General features: G+C 40.3%; 1 protein-coding gene and 1 long non-coding RNA gene across 3 annotated transcripts in view; one reads left to right on the top strand and one right to left on the bottom strand.

The window, feature by feature from the left end:
- Window positions 1-1,068: 1,068 nt before the first annotated feature.
- On the bottom strand, window positions 1,069-9,831 carry LOC118942037 (uncharacterized). The gene is made up of 2 exons (XR_005037929.2): window positions 9,722-9,831; window positions 1,069-1,774 (listed from the first exon to the last, which is right to left on the bottom strand). It is a non-coding gene; the product is annotated as an uncharacterized LOC118942037 (long non-coding RNA).
- The window catches only part of LOC110498977 (cGMP-dependent protein kinase 1), a 167,479-nt gene continuing 157,487 nt past the window's right edge, over window positions 8,930-18,921 (top strand). The window contains exon 1 of one of the 2 annotated variants that reach the window (XM_021575734.3): window positions 8,930-9,777. In XM_021575734.3, coding sequence (XP_021431409.1) covers window positions 9,512-9,777 — 266 coding nt within the window. In that variant the 5' untranslated portion in view covers window positions 8,930-9,511. The remainder of the gene's footprint in view (window positions 9,778-18,921) is intronic. The other variant, XM_021575733.3, reaches the window with a different exon arrangement.

The raw sequence follows: 18,921 nt of genomic DNA, 5'->3' as shown, positions 1-18,921 counted from the left end.
AATTGTTAAAGTCCTCAGAAAAAAAGGCCATGTGTGTTTCATCCATATTTTGTTTGATGTTACCAAACGATATATACCAAAATGGAGTCATCCATCACAGGGCAGAGCTGATATCAAAAGGAAGTGGCATGGGAGGAAGTCAACAGGATGTTAGATGACAGCTTCCTGTTTATTAAGGTACTGTGTGACAGATGGCTATAATGGTTCCCTCCTGGCCTGTCACAATACATCAGAACACTTTGTGTCTGTATGTCCCAGTAAAGAAAATCTACTGGGCATCTCGGCTCTGACACATGGAAAATGCTAAAGAAACAAATCAGTCATTCTAGAATGTCTCTACCTTGGAAAATGTTGTCCTGCATATGAACATTATAGATAAGAAACCGGGTTGGCTTGCAGTGTGACTCTCTGGCAGTGATAGCCAATCACTTATCTGATGGACACTTAATCCCTGTTATCTGATTTAGGGCGTGAGGAACCCAGGTCACAATCAACCTGAGAGGAAACTCAAACAAGGGTAAGACAAACAAGGGTAAGGCGTATTTAATAAAGTTTGTCCAGCATGTGCTCAGACCTTAGTTTTTTTATTTTTTCATTCATCACGTATCTCGTAACATAAAGCTCTGCCGTGTTGTTGCACTTTGTACGGCAGTTAAATGCATTTTGACATGTTGCATTCACAAGGTCAACCATTTGTGGTGTCCAGTCTGAAGGGGGTTGTTGTAGGGTGTCCCTCGACTGGTCTCAGCTGCTCTGGGTGATAGCTGGAAGGACAACCTCGCGCTGAAACACTGACATGGAGAAATTCACCATGGCCGAATGGAGCAATTTGCCACATTCTCTCAGTCAGCTCTATCCTCTTCGACCAAAGACCGCTTGTTAAATGAGGTTATTGAAGCCAAGCCCGTGCTGTGTGGAACATACTGATGACTTTGGGTCAGAAAGCAGACCGTCGGGATTAAATAACTCAGGATGAACTTTTGTTATGATGTGGTGGAGCATCTTTGTTGTAATTTGGTAAAATAATGAGGTTAGTTTGAGACAATTACATTCGTTTGAACTCAAAGGTAGAGGAAATTTGTATTTATTAGAGATAACCATTAGCTGCTACCAAGGCAGCAGCTACTCTTCCTGGGGTCCAAACACATTAAGGCACTTACAGTACATCACACATAAAACAAAAGCTAAAACAGCACATCGTATAACATTATTACACCACTACATATCTACAATACAACATGCGTAATGCCACTATACAACAATATTACAATGTACGTGGGTGTAGCGTGCGTGTACTAGCGTTTGTGTGTGTATGCGCGTGTCTGTACAGAGCAGACGTAATCAAGACTTACACTTATTTCAGTTTTCATACAAGGTTTCAATCTCACGGACATGCGTTATAATCTTGCTACCTATTTATGCTAGATAATGCCTACAAAACATCTAGAATCCTATTCAAAATGTAACAGAGTGCCATGCTTGGTACAGTGCTTCAAGTGTAGGTTCAAGGCATCAAATGTCACAACAACTTGTCTAAAAGTATCAGCAACCAATCAGTCCCCCGCTGTGCTCAGCAATATAGGGACACTGAGGTAGCTTTCCTGTATTGATCTTCCTCCGCGTCTTTCGATTTCTGCTCCTTGAGGCATCTCTGAATATTAATGTGCTCTTCTGAAAAGGCAGTGAGAGGAAGGCTGGTCTTTTATCTGATGTTTATTGACTGGAGGAGGCCCCTGTAGTGATGTGAAGCAGTTCTCTTCTCTCTCTGTCATCCCTGTCCTCGGAGAAAGAGGAGACAAGCATAATGTAAGCTACAAAACAACTCTTTTGATCTATTGGGGTGAATCTGCCAAAGGAAACTTCATATCCTATGCCTGCCTCTCAGAGTGAGTCAGTGAAATAGGAGGATGATGAAATGCATTTGCTGCCTTAGGCAGTATCTCACTGGTGAGCAGCTGAAGCAGTGGTAGAGGAGGGGATGGTGGCTAATTGCACCAGAAGTCTGGTTCTCAATTACTGCAGTAAAACAACATGAGTATTAATGGGTCATAGGTGATAGTGTGTGAGTACATTGCACACCAGAAGGGCTGTCATTTAAGTAAATAAATTATACATAACATAATGGCTGGCTGCTACTTATCCTATAATGGTTCTTTGACGGGGGTGAGACAAACCGTGTGCTTGGAAATCTGTCTAACTCTATTGATATTATCATACCTACTGGTAGAGAGCTCTACGCAGACATAAACATGAGATATTATCTAATCATAAGATATTATCTACACTAATATTTTGTGCTGAAGACCTATCAATGCAGTTAAAACCAATAACCAGTAGCCTATAAGTAGTATGGAAAAAGTGTTGAGCATCTCTCCTCAAAAAGCCTTAATGCGTACAGTACAAACTATGGGGTTGTTCTTTCTTGATGCACTTCTCAGACAAAAAGTCAAAGTAGCTGCAGCACTGTTGAATGGGCCGTAGTGGAATAGATCACATGGCAGGCCGCCCAGCCCTTCCTCTCAATAGAGCGTCTGGCGAGTATATTATAGGAAGGCAAGACAGGGTGGCACCATTATTGAGCTCCATTATTGAGCACTGAACACTGTGATGTGAGTCTGGGCTCAGGGCGGCACACCCTTCTTTATCACACACACAGATGGACAATGTATTACTATTACTGTATGCAACAATGCAAATACAGTATGTATTGCACATATTGTGTCCGTTTTGTGATTCATGTCTTCCCGTTGATAATTCAACAGGGACGCCGTACATAATATAGAATAGAGCTTAATCTTTATAAGGTTGGTGGGTGCTAAAATTAAAGTCATAATAATAATTTATGCATACAATTACGATTACCAATATTGAAAGGGAAAACATGACTCTGCATAATAACACTGTATTACATGAATCAGCAAGGATATCAGGAACCTATATTCAAGTATTCAATATATCTTTTATAATTGTTTTAAAAAATCTGAAAACACTCCTGATTCACAGCTTCTCCGAGAGCTGTTCTCTATCTTCCAAGCGATAATCATTTCTCCCTCTGAATTTCTCCAAATTCATCTTACATTTTATGGCTGCCTGCCCACTATTCTTATTTTATTCGCCCCGCCCCCACCCCTCTCTCCTAGAGAGCTACACACTGCAGCTTATCCTCCCTGACAGTTTCTTATGGCCACATCTAAAATAATATGATACAAGTGCTCTGACCTTTTCAGCTGTGCCCTACTCCTTACACGCAGACAGAAAGAGTGAGAGGGACAAAGAAAAGAGAGAATGAGAGAGACAGGGACACAGAAAGAGGGAGAGAGAATTACAGACAGAGAGCAGAGAGAGAGTGAGGAGGGTATAAGACACAAGAAAGAGAAAGATAGATGGTGAGAGAGATAAGAGCCAGATAAGGAAGGGAAAAATAAACGGAGATTGAGAAATTGAGGCAGAAAGACAGTGGTAGATGGAGAAGGAGAACTAAGGGAGGGAGGATCTAATTTGATCCAAAAACCCATCAACGGGATAGGTTGCTGATGGTTTCAGGCACAGTTTGTCGTCAAAAACGTGATTTTCCTGTGTTTAAGATATATTTCCACATTGCGAGGTTGGAATAATACTGTGAAAATGCAAGAGCTGTTTGAAAAGTCTGCCTGAAATTTCTGCCTGTTTTGGTGTGATGGAGTTTTGGCCTGCCTGGTGAAATCATCAGACGGTAAAATAGTGAATTGACCAATAAGAAAGAGAGTTCCAAACCTTTCTGCCAATACCAACTCGTCTTCATTTTTCCCCTCCCCACTCAGACCACAACTAGACAGTCATAGCAAAATTTTGCTTGAGAAATGGCTCTTTGCTCAGAAGCTATTGTTGCTCATTTTTGTCAATTTTAATTGAAAACAATCACAGTAAGGTACTTCATTGTTACCCAGAACTGATTTGATTCTGAGATAAAAATGGCTGCATTGGACCTTTAAGCATTTGCCTTGAGAGATCTCCTTCAGTGCCCATCAGTCACTGCACAGCGTTGACAGAGAATAATTCCTCTCATTATCTAAAGAACGTCAAGCTACTCTAACAGTTATGCTTGAAATGCCTAGAAAAATGTTTAGTAATGTACGCCAAGTTGAGTTAAAAAGGCATTAGAGCCACATTTCAGTAATCTGGACAATGTCTGGCTGTGGCTTTGAATCTCCAGGCTTCTGTCTCTACTCTCTTCAAAGCCTTGTGAGAATAGCAGACATCCAGGCATGAATAACATCAAGTTTTTCAAGAGCTTTAGCAATATGGGGAGCTGTGATGAAGAGGCATCTGTTTCATCCCCTGGTCCTGTAATTATACCAGGTAAATCTGTTACAGCTCAGAGGACAAAGTGAGAGAACAGTCCTAAAAATATACACCTTGCAATAACCTCTGACCAATTTCCTCAAAATGTGTAAAGTGAATTGTGTATGTACCGATAATATGTGGGTTATTCCACATAGTGCCTTTTCCGTCCCTTTGACCACTATGTCTGCAAGTTTTCAGCATCATTGTAAAGCCCTAATTATGCTATTGCGTTAACATAGTCATTTCTGGAGATTTTTTTTTATTTTATTCATGTGCTACATTTTTGTCTGTCCCTCATTTTAAGGTCAACCCTGTACCTGAACTGAACTCTTGTTTTAATATGGTGAAACTATTCCCATGTTACAAGGGGATTTATAGCTGATTTAAGATGAAATCGTTAACCTTGTTAGGGTCAACCTTGTTACTTAATTGGTAATTAATTGGCAGATAGACACATGTTTTTTTATGAAGTTGAACATGTGCTATTTATGACAGAATGTAAACATTTTGTGAAATAAAAGAAGAAATAATAATTACACTTCCCAAAATACACTATATTGGTGGAATGATCCATGTGTGTCCATCACTTTACTCTATTGCCTCTGTATGTACTGTATTGGTGTCCATTGCTTTGTCCTGTATTGTGTGTATACTTTATTTTTGTCCTGTCCATTGCTCCCTTAAAACAATTGACCTGTACCACAACTTTAACCTCTTTGCCCCTTTGTCTGTCCAACAGTATGGGGCCTTGGCGTGAGTGCTCTGGTCTGCTCTGCAGTCCATCGGTCCATCATTTCTGCTGGCCAGGCGATTGAGGCAAACAATATTGATTTTGAAACATCCTGTGTTCCCTTAGAGACCATCTCTGGTTTCAATGAGAGAATCTGTATGCATTACAGGAAGGAGGTGACTAATGTCTGCCCTGCCTGACTCCTCTGAAACACAATACTCCCAGTGGAGATAAGGATGGACCAGATGATCTATTCTGGAGTGATAACTGCCTTATGCTCCCATTTTGTCAATCATAGTAGGATCCCCTTTGTTAGATGTGCTGAATGACAAAGTCAGGTTGACCGGTGAATGAAATTTTCTTTAGCAGGATACCCAGAGGAAAAGTCATTATTATCCTTCAGGTGATTGTTTGAGCCTTATTAGGGGCATGGCATCCTTCTGAGCACTTCAAAACACAAAACAATGACAGCCTATTTCTCTCCCCTCGGATCTAAAACCAGTAGTAACCACCAACTTCAATGACAGTTATCTTAAAATGAAAAGACATAATATCCCAATAACATTGTTGCAGAGGAGGGTTTGTTAGCTAGCTACAGGAATCTAGGCACCTCAGACGTTTTCTTATAAAACAGCTCAGCTAGCAATGCTAGCTAGCTAGCGTTAGCTAGACTGCATCTAGATTCGGAGGCTCATGGGCACATACATAGATAGACATGTCACATAGGCTTCAGGATCCAGCTGGTGAGATATATTTCCACCACAGACAACAACAATTGGCTACTAGTTTATTTTTACCTAAATATTTTCAACTAATAGCTAGTTTATCCAGTGACCACCACATTATTTAGAAAGATAGATACTGACTGAAATGTAGCTAGCCAGCATGCTGTCTCACACTGGCCAGGCAGTAGCCAACTAGCAAGCTAACAGTTAGCTAACTATGGACGCCAAATGACGCCGCTAGCTAGACTCTGGGCAAAAATAGCCATGGGCAACAATAACTGGCAACTAGTTCATTTTCAGACAAATATGTTCAACTAATAGTTAGTTTATCCACTGACTACCGCATTTAGAAGGCTAGCTAAATTACTTAAATGTAGCGTGGCCATGACTAGTGCTGCATGATTAACCAAAATGTGTTTTTTAGAAACAACTAATTGAACGACATCGGTTCAATAATTTGAATTCCATTGCGTTCATTTTCTTCTGAGCTCAATGCACAGTTTCTCTAGAGATAAATCAGATCAAGCCCAAATTGTGCAATGTTCTAGGGATATTTAGTTTAGCGCAGAAAACGTGCTAATTAACTACAATGACCATAATCCATTGCTCGCCTACTTGTCTGGTCTATGCAGGGCACACAGACACGGAGAGGAAGAGACAGAAAAATGCAGGATCGAGAGTGATAGTGAGCAGTTGCTTCACGAGGTATCTCTATCTGAAAATACATGATCTACGTGATTGATAGTTCATATTCAACAGTCATAAAAGTATGCCTTATTTACTTTGAAGAACTACTAAAATAGTGATTTTGTCACACAGCATAGGCAGCAGCTCGGTTGATATGAGTAGAGATGATGTCTTGGAATGAAATAAAAAAGTAATCAAATAAAACAAATGTAATATACACAACAACAAATATTTTATTGAAGTAAAGTAAAGTGAATAAATTATGCTTGATAAGTAATAAGCAGTATGGGCAGTCATTACCATAATGGGACTTTTATTTCTTATTTTATTCCGTGTTGTTACATCAGTCAACCCACATAATGCATTGTGCATTTAATGTAAAATAGAAATAAAATTGAAATAGAAAACCGTGATTATTTAAAAAAATAATCGAACCTAAATTGAACCGCTCAGCACTTGCCACTACTAGCTAACTAATCGTGAATTTCCTGTTCTTTGATACATTTGGGTCAACTTGCTCATATCAAGCAACAGATTTGTGGAAAGGTCAAAATAATAATTAGAGACTCGTTTTCTGAATGATTGGACAGTGAAACTAAATAGATTGGTAGCTAGCTGGTGAGGCTTTAATTTATTTCACAATGAATTAAGCCTAAGTGACCTCTCTAACAATGGAAATACGTCCTAAAAGATGGAAGTCAGGCAGGAGGAGGCGAGATCAGGTGGGACCATGCTAGCCAATGAGAGTGCAGATGCACATGTGAACAACTCTGATATAAAGTAAAACATTTGAAGTTGCCAAAATGTGTGTCCACTTATATCAGTGCATTCGTAACAACCTAACTACTATGAAACTTATATTAGATCAAATAAGCCTCATGTAGCAAATGAGCAATTCCATTTTTGTTAATCAAATTTGGCACACTCTCATTGACCTCCAAAAAATGTTCCTTACTTCGTGGTCATATTTTCGTGGACAGATTTTGGGTGGAGTAAATAAACCCTCTCGCTTCGCCTTTTCCTCTCTGATTAATTAAGCTGAAGCTGGGTTTCCCAAATCGTTCCGTGCTTTCTGCTCATGCCAGCGAGCAAGCTAAACAGACAGCTGTGCAGCACGTCTGTCTGATGTCACACACCCAAAAAGGCTTAACCAATCACCCAATGTAACTCATGAATATTAATGACTTTGCCTCCGGATATCCTATGAAAGGAGATTTTGCAACCGGTGATGGCACTGTTAGCAGTGGATATTTACATTTGAGCAATGTTGGGTTTCAAACCTGGGATCAAATATACTGAACAAAAATATAAACGCAACATGTAAAGTGTTGGTCTCATGTTTAATGAGCTGGGGGAAAAAAATCCAGAAATGTTCCATACGCACAAAAAGCTTATTTCTCTCAGATTTTCCGCACAAATTTGTTTACATTCCTGTTAGTAAGCATTTCTCCTTTGCCAAGATAATCCATCCACCTGACAGGTGTGGCATATCAACAATCTGATTAAATGGCATGATCATTACACAGGTGAACCTCGTGCTGGGGACAATAAAAGGCCACTCTAAAATGTGCAGTTTTGTCACATAACACAATGCCACAGACTATCACAGTGCAGGTGCATTTATACGGAGACTTGATTACACACAGGTGGATTGTATTTATCATCATTAATCATTTAGGTCAACATTGGATCATTCAGAGATCCTCACTGAACTTCTGGAGAGAGTTTGCTGCACTGAAAGTAAAGGGGCTGAATAATTTTGCACGCCCAATTTTTAAGTTTTTGATTTGTTAAAAAAGTTTGAAATATCCAATAAATGTCGTTCCACTTCATGATTGTGTCCCACTTGTTGTTGATTCTTCACAAAAAAATACAGTTTTATATCTTTATGTTTGAAGCCTGAAATGTGGCAAAAGGTCGCAAAGTTCAAGGGGGCCGAATACTTTCGCAAGGCACTGTAGTAGGCCTATACAAAGTTTTACGGATCACTGTGTTACAAAATGCTACAGGCTCTGCATCTGTTGTTTTGCAAATAAAATATTAACTTTCGGTCATGCTGAGATGCTACTGGACATTCCTGCACATTCAAAAGGTGCCTCTAAGTGAAATCGTCTGGTGGTGCAATTTTACAGAAAACAGTGACATTTATGTCCTTTGATAAATAACAACACAAGGTGATAATTGATAGAAGTGATGGATCAATAAACCATAAACACAGCGGGGTAGAAAAATAATCACTACCCTGTGACTCACCACCCATATCACATGACACCTCCCTTTTTTGCAATTATTTTGGCTCCACAGTATGTGGATTGGAATATATTAAATATAAGTGCATTTTAAAGAGAGTAAAACGATTGAATCATTTCAGCAAATGGAGTTTGAGAAATCACGTCTCTGATCCAATGACCATTTTCATCAGTTCATCTCTCTATTTCTCTCTTTATTTCTCTCTCTCTCACACACAGACATTGGGGCTACTTACATTGGCTCTAGGGTTTCATTGATGAGCAAGCAGTCAATCAGACTGAGGGGTAAATAATAGCCTCAGACAATTTTGCTTATAAGATCTCCAAGAAACGTAACTTATTGCACTTGCTCTATTGTTTTCAAGCGCTGGATCAAGTTACATGAAACTACGTCATCCACCGGCTCGTATGGTAATTTGTGCTACTTCAGGCAAATAGTTTAGGGTTGAGAGTGAGCATGATTTTAGAAATATTGTCCTGTGTTTAGTTGCTGTTGTTCAACGTTGGACGGCTGTTTCCTCTGCATACCGCAAACTCTCTGGAGAGAAAGGGCAGCAGACCCTAATTGGTTTCTCAATGAAATATAACCATTAGTCCCACCACGGGAGGGACTGAGGAAAAGAAGCACCCAGCATTCCCAATCGCCGTTACTCAACTGTCCACCATCTACTGTGAGCCTCGACACGATTTGATCTCCATATTTCTACCAAATATTTTTTTTCGTTTTAGTAGCGGATCGCATTGGACCGTAAAACATATTTCATTCCCGCCTAGAGAAAGTTTGTGCAGATTCAAACATGAGTGATTTGGAAGAAGACTTCAAAAAGATCCTATTGATAAAAGAGGAGAGAATTAAGGACATGGAGAGGCATCTCGTCGAGAAGGAAGAAGAGATACACGAATTAAGACGAAAATTGCACAAATGTCAATCCGTTCTTCCCAGCGCGCAGATAATTGGACCTAGAACCAGGCGTGCTCAAGGCATCTCAGCAGAACCTCAAGCTTACCGAACCTTCCAGGAGTTGAACAGTGAAGCATTTCGGAAACATTCCAAGTCTGACAGGTACCCACATAGCTTATTATTGTGAATTCAACATAATTCATGTATTTCCTGTTCCTTCATTTCCTGTTTCCAATGACTGTTTATCCACTGGGCACCAGGGTTGGGTAGGTTACTTTACGTTACTCCTAAATGTAATCCGGTACAGTTACCAGTAACCTGTCCAAAAATGGTATCAATAACGAAACATTTGGATTACCCAACTCAGTAACGTAATCTGATTACATTCCGTTACTTTTAGATGACTTTCCCCTTTAGAGGCATTAGAATAAGACAAAAATGTATGTCACCAATTGAACGACGTCTATTGCAGGATAAATCCATTTTTAAGTTTATAAAGCTGGCCATATATGGATGTAAAATGTTACTATATGGGTTGGTTATGTAGGCTTCTTCCAAACCATCGCTTTCGACTACATATGATTAAATTATATCTTTACATTAAAAACCAAAGTCTATCAGAATTCCAGTCATTCCAATACATGTTATACCCCTTGATCTTCAAGAATAGGATTTAGAAATATGGAAGTATAGATTAGCCAAATTGTTTTACCTGAGCATGACCCCAAAACTAAGGATTTATAATCCAGCCCTACTCTGTTGTTTATGATTTTGTTGTCATGGAGGACTGATTGGGCTCATTGATTTGAGTAAAAATAAATAAATGCTGTGGTCATGGAATGGGATGCTTTGAGCACTCCTGAAAAGTGCTAAATGCATGTGAAAAATTAATGCCATATACTGCATTTGCAATAGGCCTATTGTTGGCGACACTTTGATATCTTGATATCAAACATGATATGCAGCTGTTTAAAGGGCAAGTACACAGATGAAACAATAACAAAATGGTTGCCTCTGTTTTGGTAAAAAGCTGAGGGATGGGCCTGAAGAAATGTAACCACTCTCAGATTAATAGACAGAGTTATGGATGCAAGGACTGACCATCCACGATATCACAATTATAGTTTTAGCCATGTTATGAGGCCATACATACAAACATTGGAGAAAAACAAGCTTATATTTTGAGTGTGACAGTTGAACTAAGCTCATGAGACATTTATAAGTTATATTAATTCAGAATCAATGGATATACAGTACCAGTCAAAAGTTTGGACAAACCTACTCATTCCAGAGTTTCTACATTGTAGAATAATAGTGAAGACATCAAAACTATGAAATAACACATATGGAACCATGTAGTAACCAAAAAAAGATTTAAACAAATCAAAATATATTTTATATTTGAGATTCTTCAAAGTAGCCACCCTTTGCCTTGATGACATCTTTGCACACTCTGGGCATTCTCTCAACCAGCTTCATGAGGAATGCTTTTCCAACAGTCTTGAAGGAGTTCCCACATATGCTGAGCACTTGTAGGCTGCTTTTCCTTCACTCTGCGGTCCAACTCATCCCAAACCGTCTCAATTGGGTTAAGGTCAGGTGATTGTGTTACTATTTGTGTTATTATTTATTTGTGTTAACCATATTTTTCAGGGACATTGTCACTGCCAGTATACAATAAATCCCAAGCTCTTTTCTGCTGTTGCTATAAAGAACTCCCTTCCCGGTAGACACAAACACCTTTGGCCGACATATCAAAATGTGTTGGGAATATGTAGTGTGGAGAGCGTTTGCACATTGGGAAGATGTCACCGAGACATCAGAATAGAATGCTGATGCCTGGCCGACGTATAAACGATGTAGAACTGTAGCATTTAGAATAGGTATTCCTACCACCTCTGTAAGACGTCTGGCCAATTAGCAAACAATGTCTAAACTTCATCTTCCCGACGCATCATGTATACATCCGTTGGACAGAGGTATCTGTGCTATCTGGGTTTGTTGCCTCTCTCTCACACATTTTTTCGGTCACACACCCACACATGTACATGTGTGGGTGTGCAAACACAAGCACATGCGAAAACGTACTCGAAATGTCAGTGTTGTTTTCAAGGCATAAAATGCTGAATTTTGTTACAAAGATCGTTCAATCAATATTAAGCGTGGCTATTTCTAAGACTGTATGCTATTAGGACCGGGACCACACCAGTGTCGCAAAGCAAATTTAACTCTTAATGTTTTTCTTTACCCCCTTTTTCATGGTATCCAATTGTTAGTAGTTACTGTCTTATCTCATTTCTACAACTCCCGTACTGGCTCGGGAGAGACGAAGGTCAAGAGCCATGCGTCCTCCGAAACACAACCCCACCAAGCCGCACTGCTTCTTAACATCCAACCCGGAAGCCAGCCGCACCAATGTGTCGGAGGAAACACCGTACACCTAGTGACCTGGTCAGCATTCACTGCGCCCGGCCCGCCACAGGAGTCGCTAGTGCGCGATGAGACAAGGATATCCCTACCGGCCAAACCCTTCCCTAACCCGGACGACACTGGGCCAATTGTGCCTTAGACCACTGCGCCACCCGGGAGGCCCAAATTTAACTTCTTTAGCACACAATATTTTACATATTGAGGTTTTTAAAGGACCAAAGAGTTTGGTCTGCTTGTATTTTCATTTTTGCCATGGAAAAAATATTGCGATACTGGTATTGTCCCGGCCCTACACACTTAGAATAAAAGGTATTATCTAGAACCGTAGAATAAAATGTATTATCTAGAACCTTAAACGGTTCTTTGGTTGTCCCCATAGGAGAACCCTTAGAAGAACCCTTTTTGGTTCCAGGTAGAACCATTTTCGATTCCATGTAAAACCCTTTCCACAGAGGGTTCTACCTGGAACCAAAAAGGGTTCACCTATGTTTGACACCCAAAGAATCCTTTCAGAACACTTTTTTTCTAAGAGTGTATATGCCATATTGCTTAATTTCCTTTTTACAAAAGGAATAAGCTACTATCAAACATTGTGACAGCCAACCTTGCATTGGGGCTAGTTGTTACAAGAAGGCTTATGACTCCATGTCGGAATAAGATATGAGGATACAAATGTGCACTATTTCAACCCAACACCTTGGTCTTTCTATATCTGGTGCTGAGAAATAGTTAAAAAGTGTGACAACAAAAAAAAACAGTCTCCCCTACGTTTAGCCTAACAAATAATGCATTTGGTTAACTAATTATATTGTGTGTAGTTCCTGGATGTGGGATAAGCCAATAATCCAGACATCCAAAAAAGAAAGAAGGATGTGGTCACAAATCAATTAGCAATTTCATCATGGAGGGATGTGGCAACTTTTAGATGGAAGGATAGCAGTCTAGTGATTTTAATTGATTGGCTCCATCTTCAAACTCCTAGGGGGAATTACGCACAAAGGATGTCCATAACACCAGCAGATTTTTTAAAATGCAAATACTGTTTTATGTAAAGAGTCCAATGCATAGTTCTATTTATGCATATTTAGCCAAACACAGGCAACTCCATAAAACATAAAATATGTGCTTTGCTTTTCAGATGTCACTTTTCATGTCCCTCAATTGCTTCAGAGCAATTTCCACTGGGTACTGCTAATAGCCCCTTACTCTAGCCTCATTCAGGGCTGTTCAGCTAAAAGCTGTGGTTGTCATTTTATGCAGACAGTCACCATGGGGATGTAACCTGGAGAGAAGTGAGGGGATACTGTTATGTCTGCTGTGATCTGTAACTTATTCATTAGACATGTTCACCTGACTCTGTTGTGCAACAATGAGTGGCCCCAATGATTGGTTTATTCATATAATTTTAGTTACACTGTTTGTAAACGCTGCGTATTTATATACTGGATTCTTATTTATATAATTGATTATATACCGGATTCTTATTCATATACTGTATTCTTCACATAGCTCTTTTGAATATATCCACTACTGCATTGCATTGCATTTTTGTTGCACTGTTTATATTCACTGCCTGTATGTACACTACCATTCAAAAGTTTGTGGTCGCTTAGAAATGTCCTTGTTTTTGAAAGAAAAGCACTTTTTCCTACATAGGCGAACAAGAGGCCCATTATCAGCAACCATCACTCCTGTGTTCCAATGGCACGTTGTGTTAGCTAATCCAAGTTTATAATTTTAAAAGGCTAATTGATCATTGGAAAACCCTTTTGCAATTATGTTACCACAGCTGAAAACTGTTTAAAGAAGTAGCTGTGCTGATTAAAGAAGCAATAAAACTGGCCTTTAGACTAGTTGAGTATCTGGAGCATCAGCATTTGTGGGTTCGATTACAGGCTCAAAATGGCCAGAAACAAATAATTTTCTTATGAAACTCATCAGTCTATTCTTGTTCTGAGAAATTAAGGCTATTCCATGTGAGAAATTGCCAAGAAACTGAAGATCTCGTACAACGCTGTGTACTACTCCCTTCACAGAACAGAGCAAACAGGCCCTAACCAGAATAGAAAGAGGAGTCGGAGGCCCCGGTGTACAACGGAGCAAGAGGACAAGTACATCAGAGTGTCTAGATTCAGAAACAGACGCCTCACAAGTCCTCACTGGCAGCTTCATTAAATAGTACCCGCAAAACACTAGTCTCAGCGTCAACAGTGAAGAGGTGACTCCGGGATGCTGGCCTTCTAGGCAGAGTTCCTCTGTCCAGTGTTTGTTCTTTTGCCCATCTTAATCTTTTCTTTTTATTGGCCAGCCTGAGATATGGCTTTCTCTTTATCACTCTGCCTAGAAGGCCAGCATCCCAGAGTCGCCTCTTCACTGTTGACACGGGAGTGATGGTTGCTGATAATGGGCCTCTGTACGCCTATATAGATATTCCATAAAAAAATCTGCCGTTTCCAGCTACAATGGTCATTTACAATATTAACAATGTCTGCATTGTATTTCTGATAAATTTTATGCTATTTTAATGGACAAAAAATGTGCTTTTCTTAAAAACAATAACATTTCTAAGTGACCTAAACTTTTGAATGGTAGTGTATATACTGGAATATCTCATTCCAAAATGATGGGTGTTAATATGGAGTTGGTCCCCCCTCCGTTTGCTGCTATAACAGCCTCCACTTTTCTGGGAAGGCTTTCCACTAGATGTTGGAACATTGCTGCAGGGATTTGCTTCCATTCAGCCACAAGAACATTAGTGAGGTCGGGTACTGATGTTGGGCGATTAGGCCTGGCTCGCAGTCGGCATTTCAATTCATCCCAAAGATGTTCGATGGGGTTAAGGTTAGGGCTCTGTGCAGGCCAGTCAAGTTCTTCCACACTGATCTCGACAAACCATTTCTGTATGGACCTTGCTTTGTGCACGGGGGCATTGTCATGCTGAAACAGGAAAGGGCTTTCCCCAAACTCTTGCCACAAAGTTGGAAGCACAGAATAGTCTAGAATGTCATTGCATGCTATTGCGTTAAGAATTCCCTTCACTGGAACTAAGGGGCCTAGCCCGAACCATGAAAAACAGCCCCAAACTATTATTCCTACAACTTTACAGTTGGCACTATGCATTCAGGCAGGTAGCGTTCTCTTGGAACGTGCCAAACCCAGATTCATCCGTTGGACTGCCAGATGGTAAAATGGGATTTATCACTCCAGAGAACCCATTTCCACTTCTCCAGAGTCCAATAGCCGAGAGCTTTACACCACTCTAGCCAAAACTTGGCATTGCACATGGTGATCTAAGGCTTGTGTGAGGCTTCTCGGCCATGGAAACCCATTTCACAAAGCTCCCAATCGAACAGTTCTTGTGCGGATGTTGCTTCCGGAGGCAGTTTGGAACACGGTAGTTGCATCCGAGGAGAGACGTGTTTCAGCACTCGGCGATCCCGTTCTGTGAGCTGGTGTGGCCTACCACTTCGCGGCTGAGCTGTTGTTGCACTAAGACATTTCCAATTCACAATAACAGAACTTACAGTTGACTGGGGCAGCTCTAGTAGGGCAGAAATTTGATGAACTGACTTGTTGGAAAGGTTGCATTCTATGACGGTGCTACGTTGAAAGTCACTGAGATGTTCAGTATGGGCCATTCTACTGCCAATGTTTGTATAAGGAGAATGCATGGCTGCGTGCTCGATTTTATACACCTCTCGCTGAAATATCCGAATACACTCATTTGAAGGGGTGTCCACATACTAAGATAAAGTATGTATTTTTGGTATATATATGCATAGATTGCTTTTGGATTACTAATACAGTGTTATTTGGGTAGTTAACTGGATACGTTCCTGACCTTTATGATTTCTTGTTTTTGATTATTATTTGTGAACTTGTTTGACATTTGTACGGCATTGTTAGGAGATAGGGACACAAGCATTTCTGCTGCAGCCGCTATTACATCTGCTAAACTGTGATTTGATTTGATAGAATGAGTTGATAGAATGTTCACAATTCCTGACGTTTAATCCTAGTAAAAATTCCCTGTATTAGGTTAGTTAGGAACACCACTTTATTTTAAGAATGTGAAATGTCAGAATAATAGTAGAGGGATTTATTTAAGCTTTTATTTATTTCATCACATTCTCAGTGGGTCAGAAGTTTACATATGCTCAATTAGTAATTGGTAGCATTGACTTTAAATTGTTTAACTTGGGTCAAATGTTTCAGGTAGCCTTCCACAAGCTTCCCACAATAAGTTGGGTAAATTTTGTCCCATTCCTCCTGACAGAGCCGGTGTAACTGAGTCAGGTTTGTAGGCCTCCTTGCTCGCACACACTTTTTCAGTTCTGCTCACAAATTTTCTATAGGTCAGGGCTTTGTGATGGCCACTCCAATACCTTGACTTTGTTGCCCTTAAGCCATTTGGCCAAAACTTGGAAGTATGCTTGTGGTCATTGTCCATTTGGAAGACCCATTTGTGACCAAGCTTTAACTTCCTGACTGATGTCTTGAGATGTTGCTTCAATATATCCACAGAATTTTTCTTCCTCGTGATGCCATCTATTTTATGAAGTGCACCAGTCCCTCCTGCAGCAAAGCACCCCCACAACAAGATGCTGCCACCCCTGTGCTTCACTGTTGAGATTGTGTTCTTCGGCTTGCAAGCCTCCCCCTTTTTCCTCCAAACACAATGATGGTCATTATGGCCAGAACAGTTCTATATTTGTTTCATCAGACCAGAGGACATTTTGGACATTTTGGTTTTGGAGCAGTTGCTTCTTCCTTGCTGAGCGGCCTTTCAGGTTATGTCGATATAGGACTCGTTTTACTGTGGATATAGATACTTTTGTACCTGTTTCCTCCAGCATCTTCACAAGGTCCTTTGCTGTTGTTCTGGGATTGATTTGCACTTTTCGCACCAAAGTACGTTCAGACAGAATGCGTCTCCTTCCTGAGTAGTATGACGGCTGCGTGGTCCCATGGTGATTATACTTGCATACTATTGTTTGTACAGATGAACTTGGTACCTTCAGGCGTTTGGAAATTGCTCCCAAGGATGAACCAGACTTGTGGAGGTCTACATTTCCTTTTCTGAGGTCTTGGCTGATTTCTTTTGATTTTCCCATGATGTCAAGCAAAGGGACACTGAGTTTGAAGGTAGGCCTTGAAATACATCCACAGGTACATCTCCAATTGACTCAAATGATGTCAATTAGCCTATCAGAACCTTCTAAAGCCATGATATCATTTTCTGGAATTGTCCAAGCTGTTTAAAGGCACAGTCAACTTTGCGTATGTAAATGTCTGACCCACTGGAATTGTCATACAGTGAATTATAAGTGAAATAATCTTTCTGTAAACAATTGTTGGAATAATTACTTGACTTGCCAATACTATAGTTTGTTAACAAGAAATTTGTGGAGTGGTTGAAAAACGAGTTTTAATGACTCCAACCTAAGTGTATGTAAACTTCCAACTTCAACTGTACATAATGTCCTCTCAGCTCTTGTTGTTTTTGGGCACCATTGATGACAGATGTGTCCTGATGCATTGCTAACGAGCACCAAGGCATCGCCTGAAGTTGTAAACTAGCTTTGTGGAACTGAACCTACTTTTGATCATTACATGGCACTCACACTAACATATATGCCTGCATTGAGTGCACTGACTGAGAGGTCCACTGATATTGACTCTTGTGAAAGTGTATTTTTATCACTGATTGATATAACGAGAGCACTGTTGGGTACTTACACACACTCCAATACAATATTGAGTGCCCTGACTCAGAGTATACTTACTATGAGTGTGCATCGGAGCCGATACGATTCTCACTCTACAGATACTAACGTTTTGTCTGTGCTCACTGTTGGCTCAGAACGTGCCATGTTTTGATCTTCTGAGATGCAGAATTCCATGTGAGTGGGAGATGTCACAGAGGAGCTTGATTCACAGTTCTGATAGGGTGGATCGGCACCTTTCTCTGAATCATTAATGGATTCACTGGTCTCACAGTCAGTCATCACCTTCTGCTCTCTCTTGCACTCTCCGCTTTTTGGTTCAATGGTTTTAAAGATGTGACGCTCAAATTTGTTCACAGGATCTGCGTCTGACTAGCATGCCATTCCCTTTTATTATACCTAGTTATCCTCAGCTCTCATTGCAAGTGTTAACACGACACAGTTTTAAACTCCTAAAGATGTCAATGTGAGCACTGTGCACTGTGAGCCATGTGTGACAATTATAAACACCGCCCCAAGGCAGTTTCTCCACGCAGACATAACAAAAGTGACCACTGTCCCAGATATTCTCCTCTAGTTGCAGGTAATAACCATAGCCACATGATGGCAGCAAAATGCTTTTTCATGGTTAGGATCCATTTGTGAATGGGAGTGGCTGTGTGACCGGATTCTCTTGATGCCTATTCCCAATAGGTAAACAATTGTACCTCCTGCGCATGTGCTACTTTCTGGCGAAAGGAACGTTACACAAACGATGTCTGCGGTAACTATAACATTGACATGATTTAGCCTACAAACCTCTGTTGTAACTGATACACGACATGATTAACACGTGGCCTACAAATAAATGCTTTTGTCTGTTGTAACTATGATGACATATTGCAGTATTACAAACGTAAGCAGGACACAGACAAGCGGTCTAAGTAGCGATTTAATGTAACTTTATTTTTTCCAGGTTTGGGAGTTGCATGCAGCTATATTGTCAGCATATCTTCGAAGATGACATCATTGCAAACATAAGCACGAGGCAGACTGGGAGTCAAATGACTAGTGTTCTTTTTTCAGCTTCTCAGTCTACGATATGGCAGCATAGGAATGGGAATGCTGAGAATTTAGTTTCAAGGGACTAGTCCTCTGAAGGGATGGTAAA

The sequence above is a fragment of the Oncorhynchus mykiss genome, chromosome 20 (assembly GCF_057628025.1).
Source record: "Oncorhynchus mykiss isolate SJ-2025 chromosome 20, ASM5762802v1, whole genome shotgun sequence".
Classification (NCBI taxonomy): Eukaryota; Metazoa; Chordata; class Actinopteri; order Salmoniformes; family Salmonidae; genus Oncorhynchus; species Oncorhynchus mykiss.
Note: the sequence above shows the minus strand (reverse complement) of the source record. Positions and strands in the feature narration are given on the sequence as shown.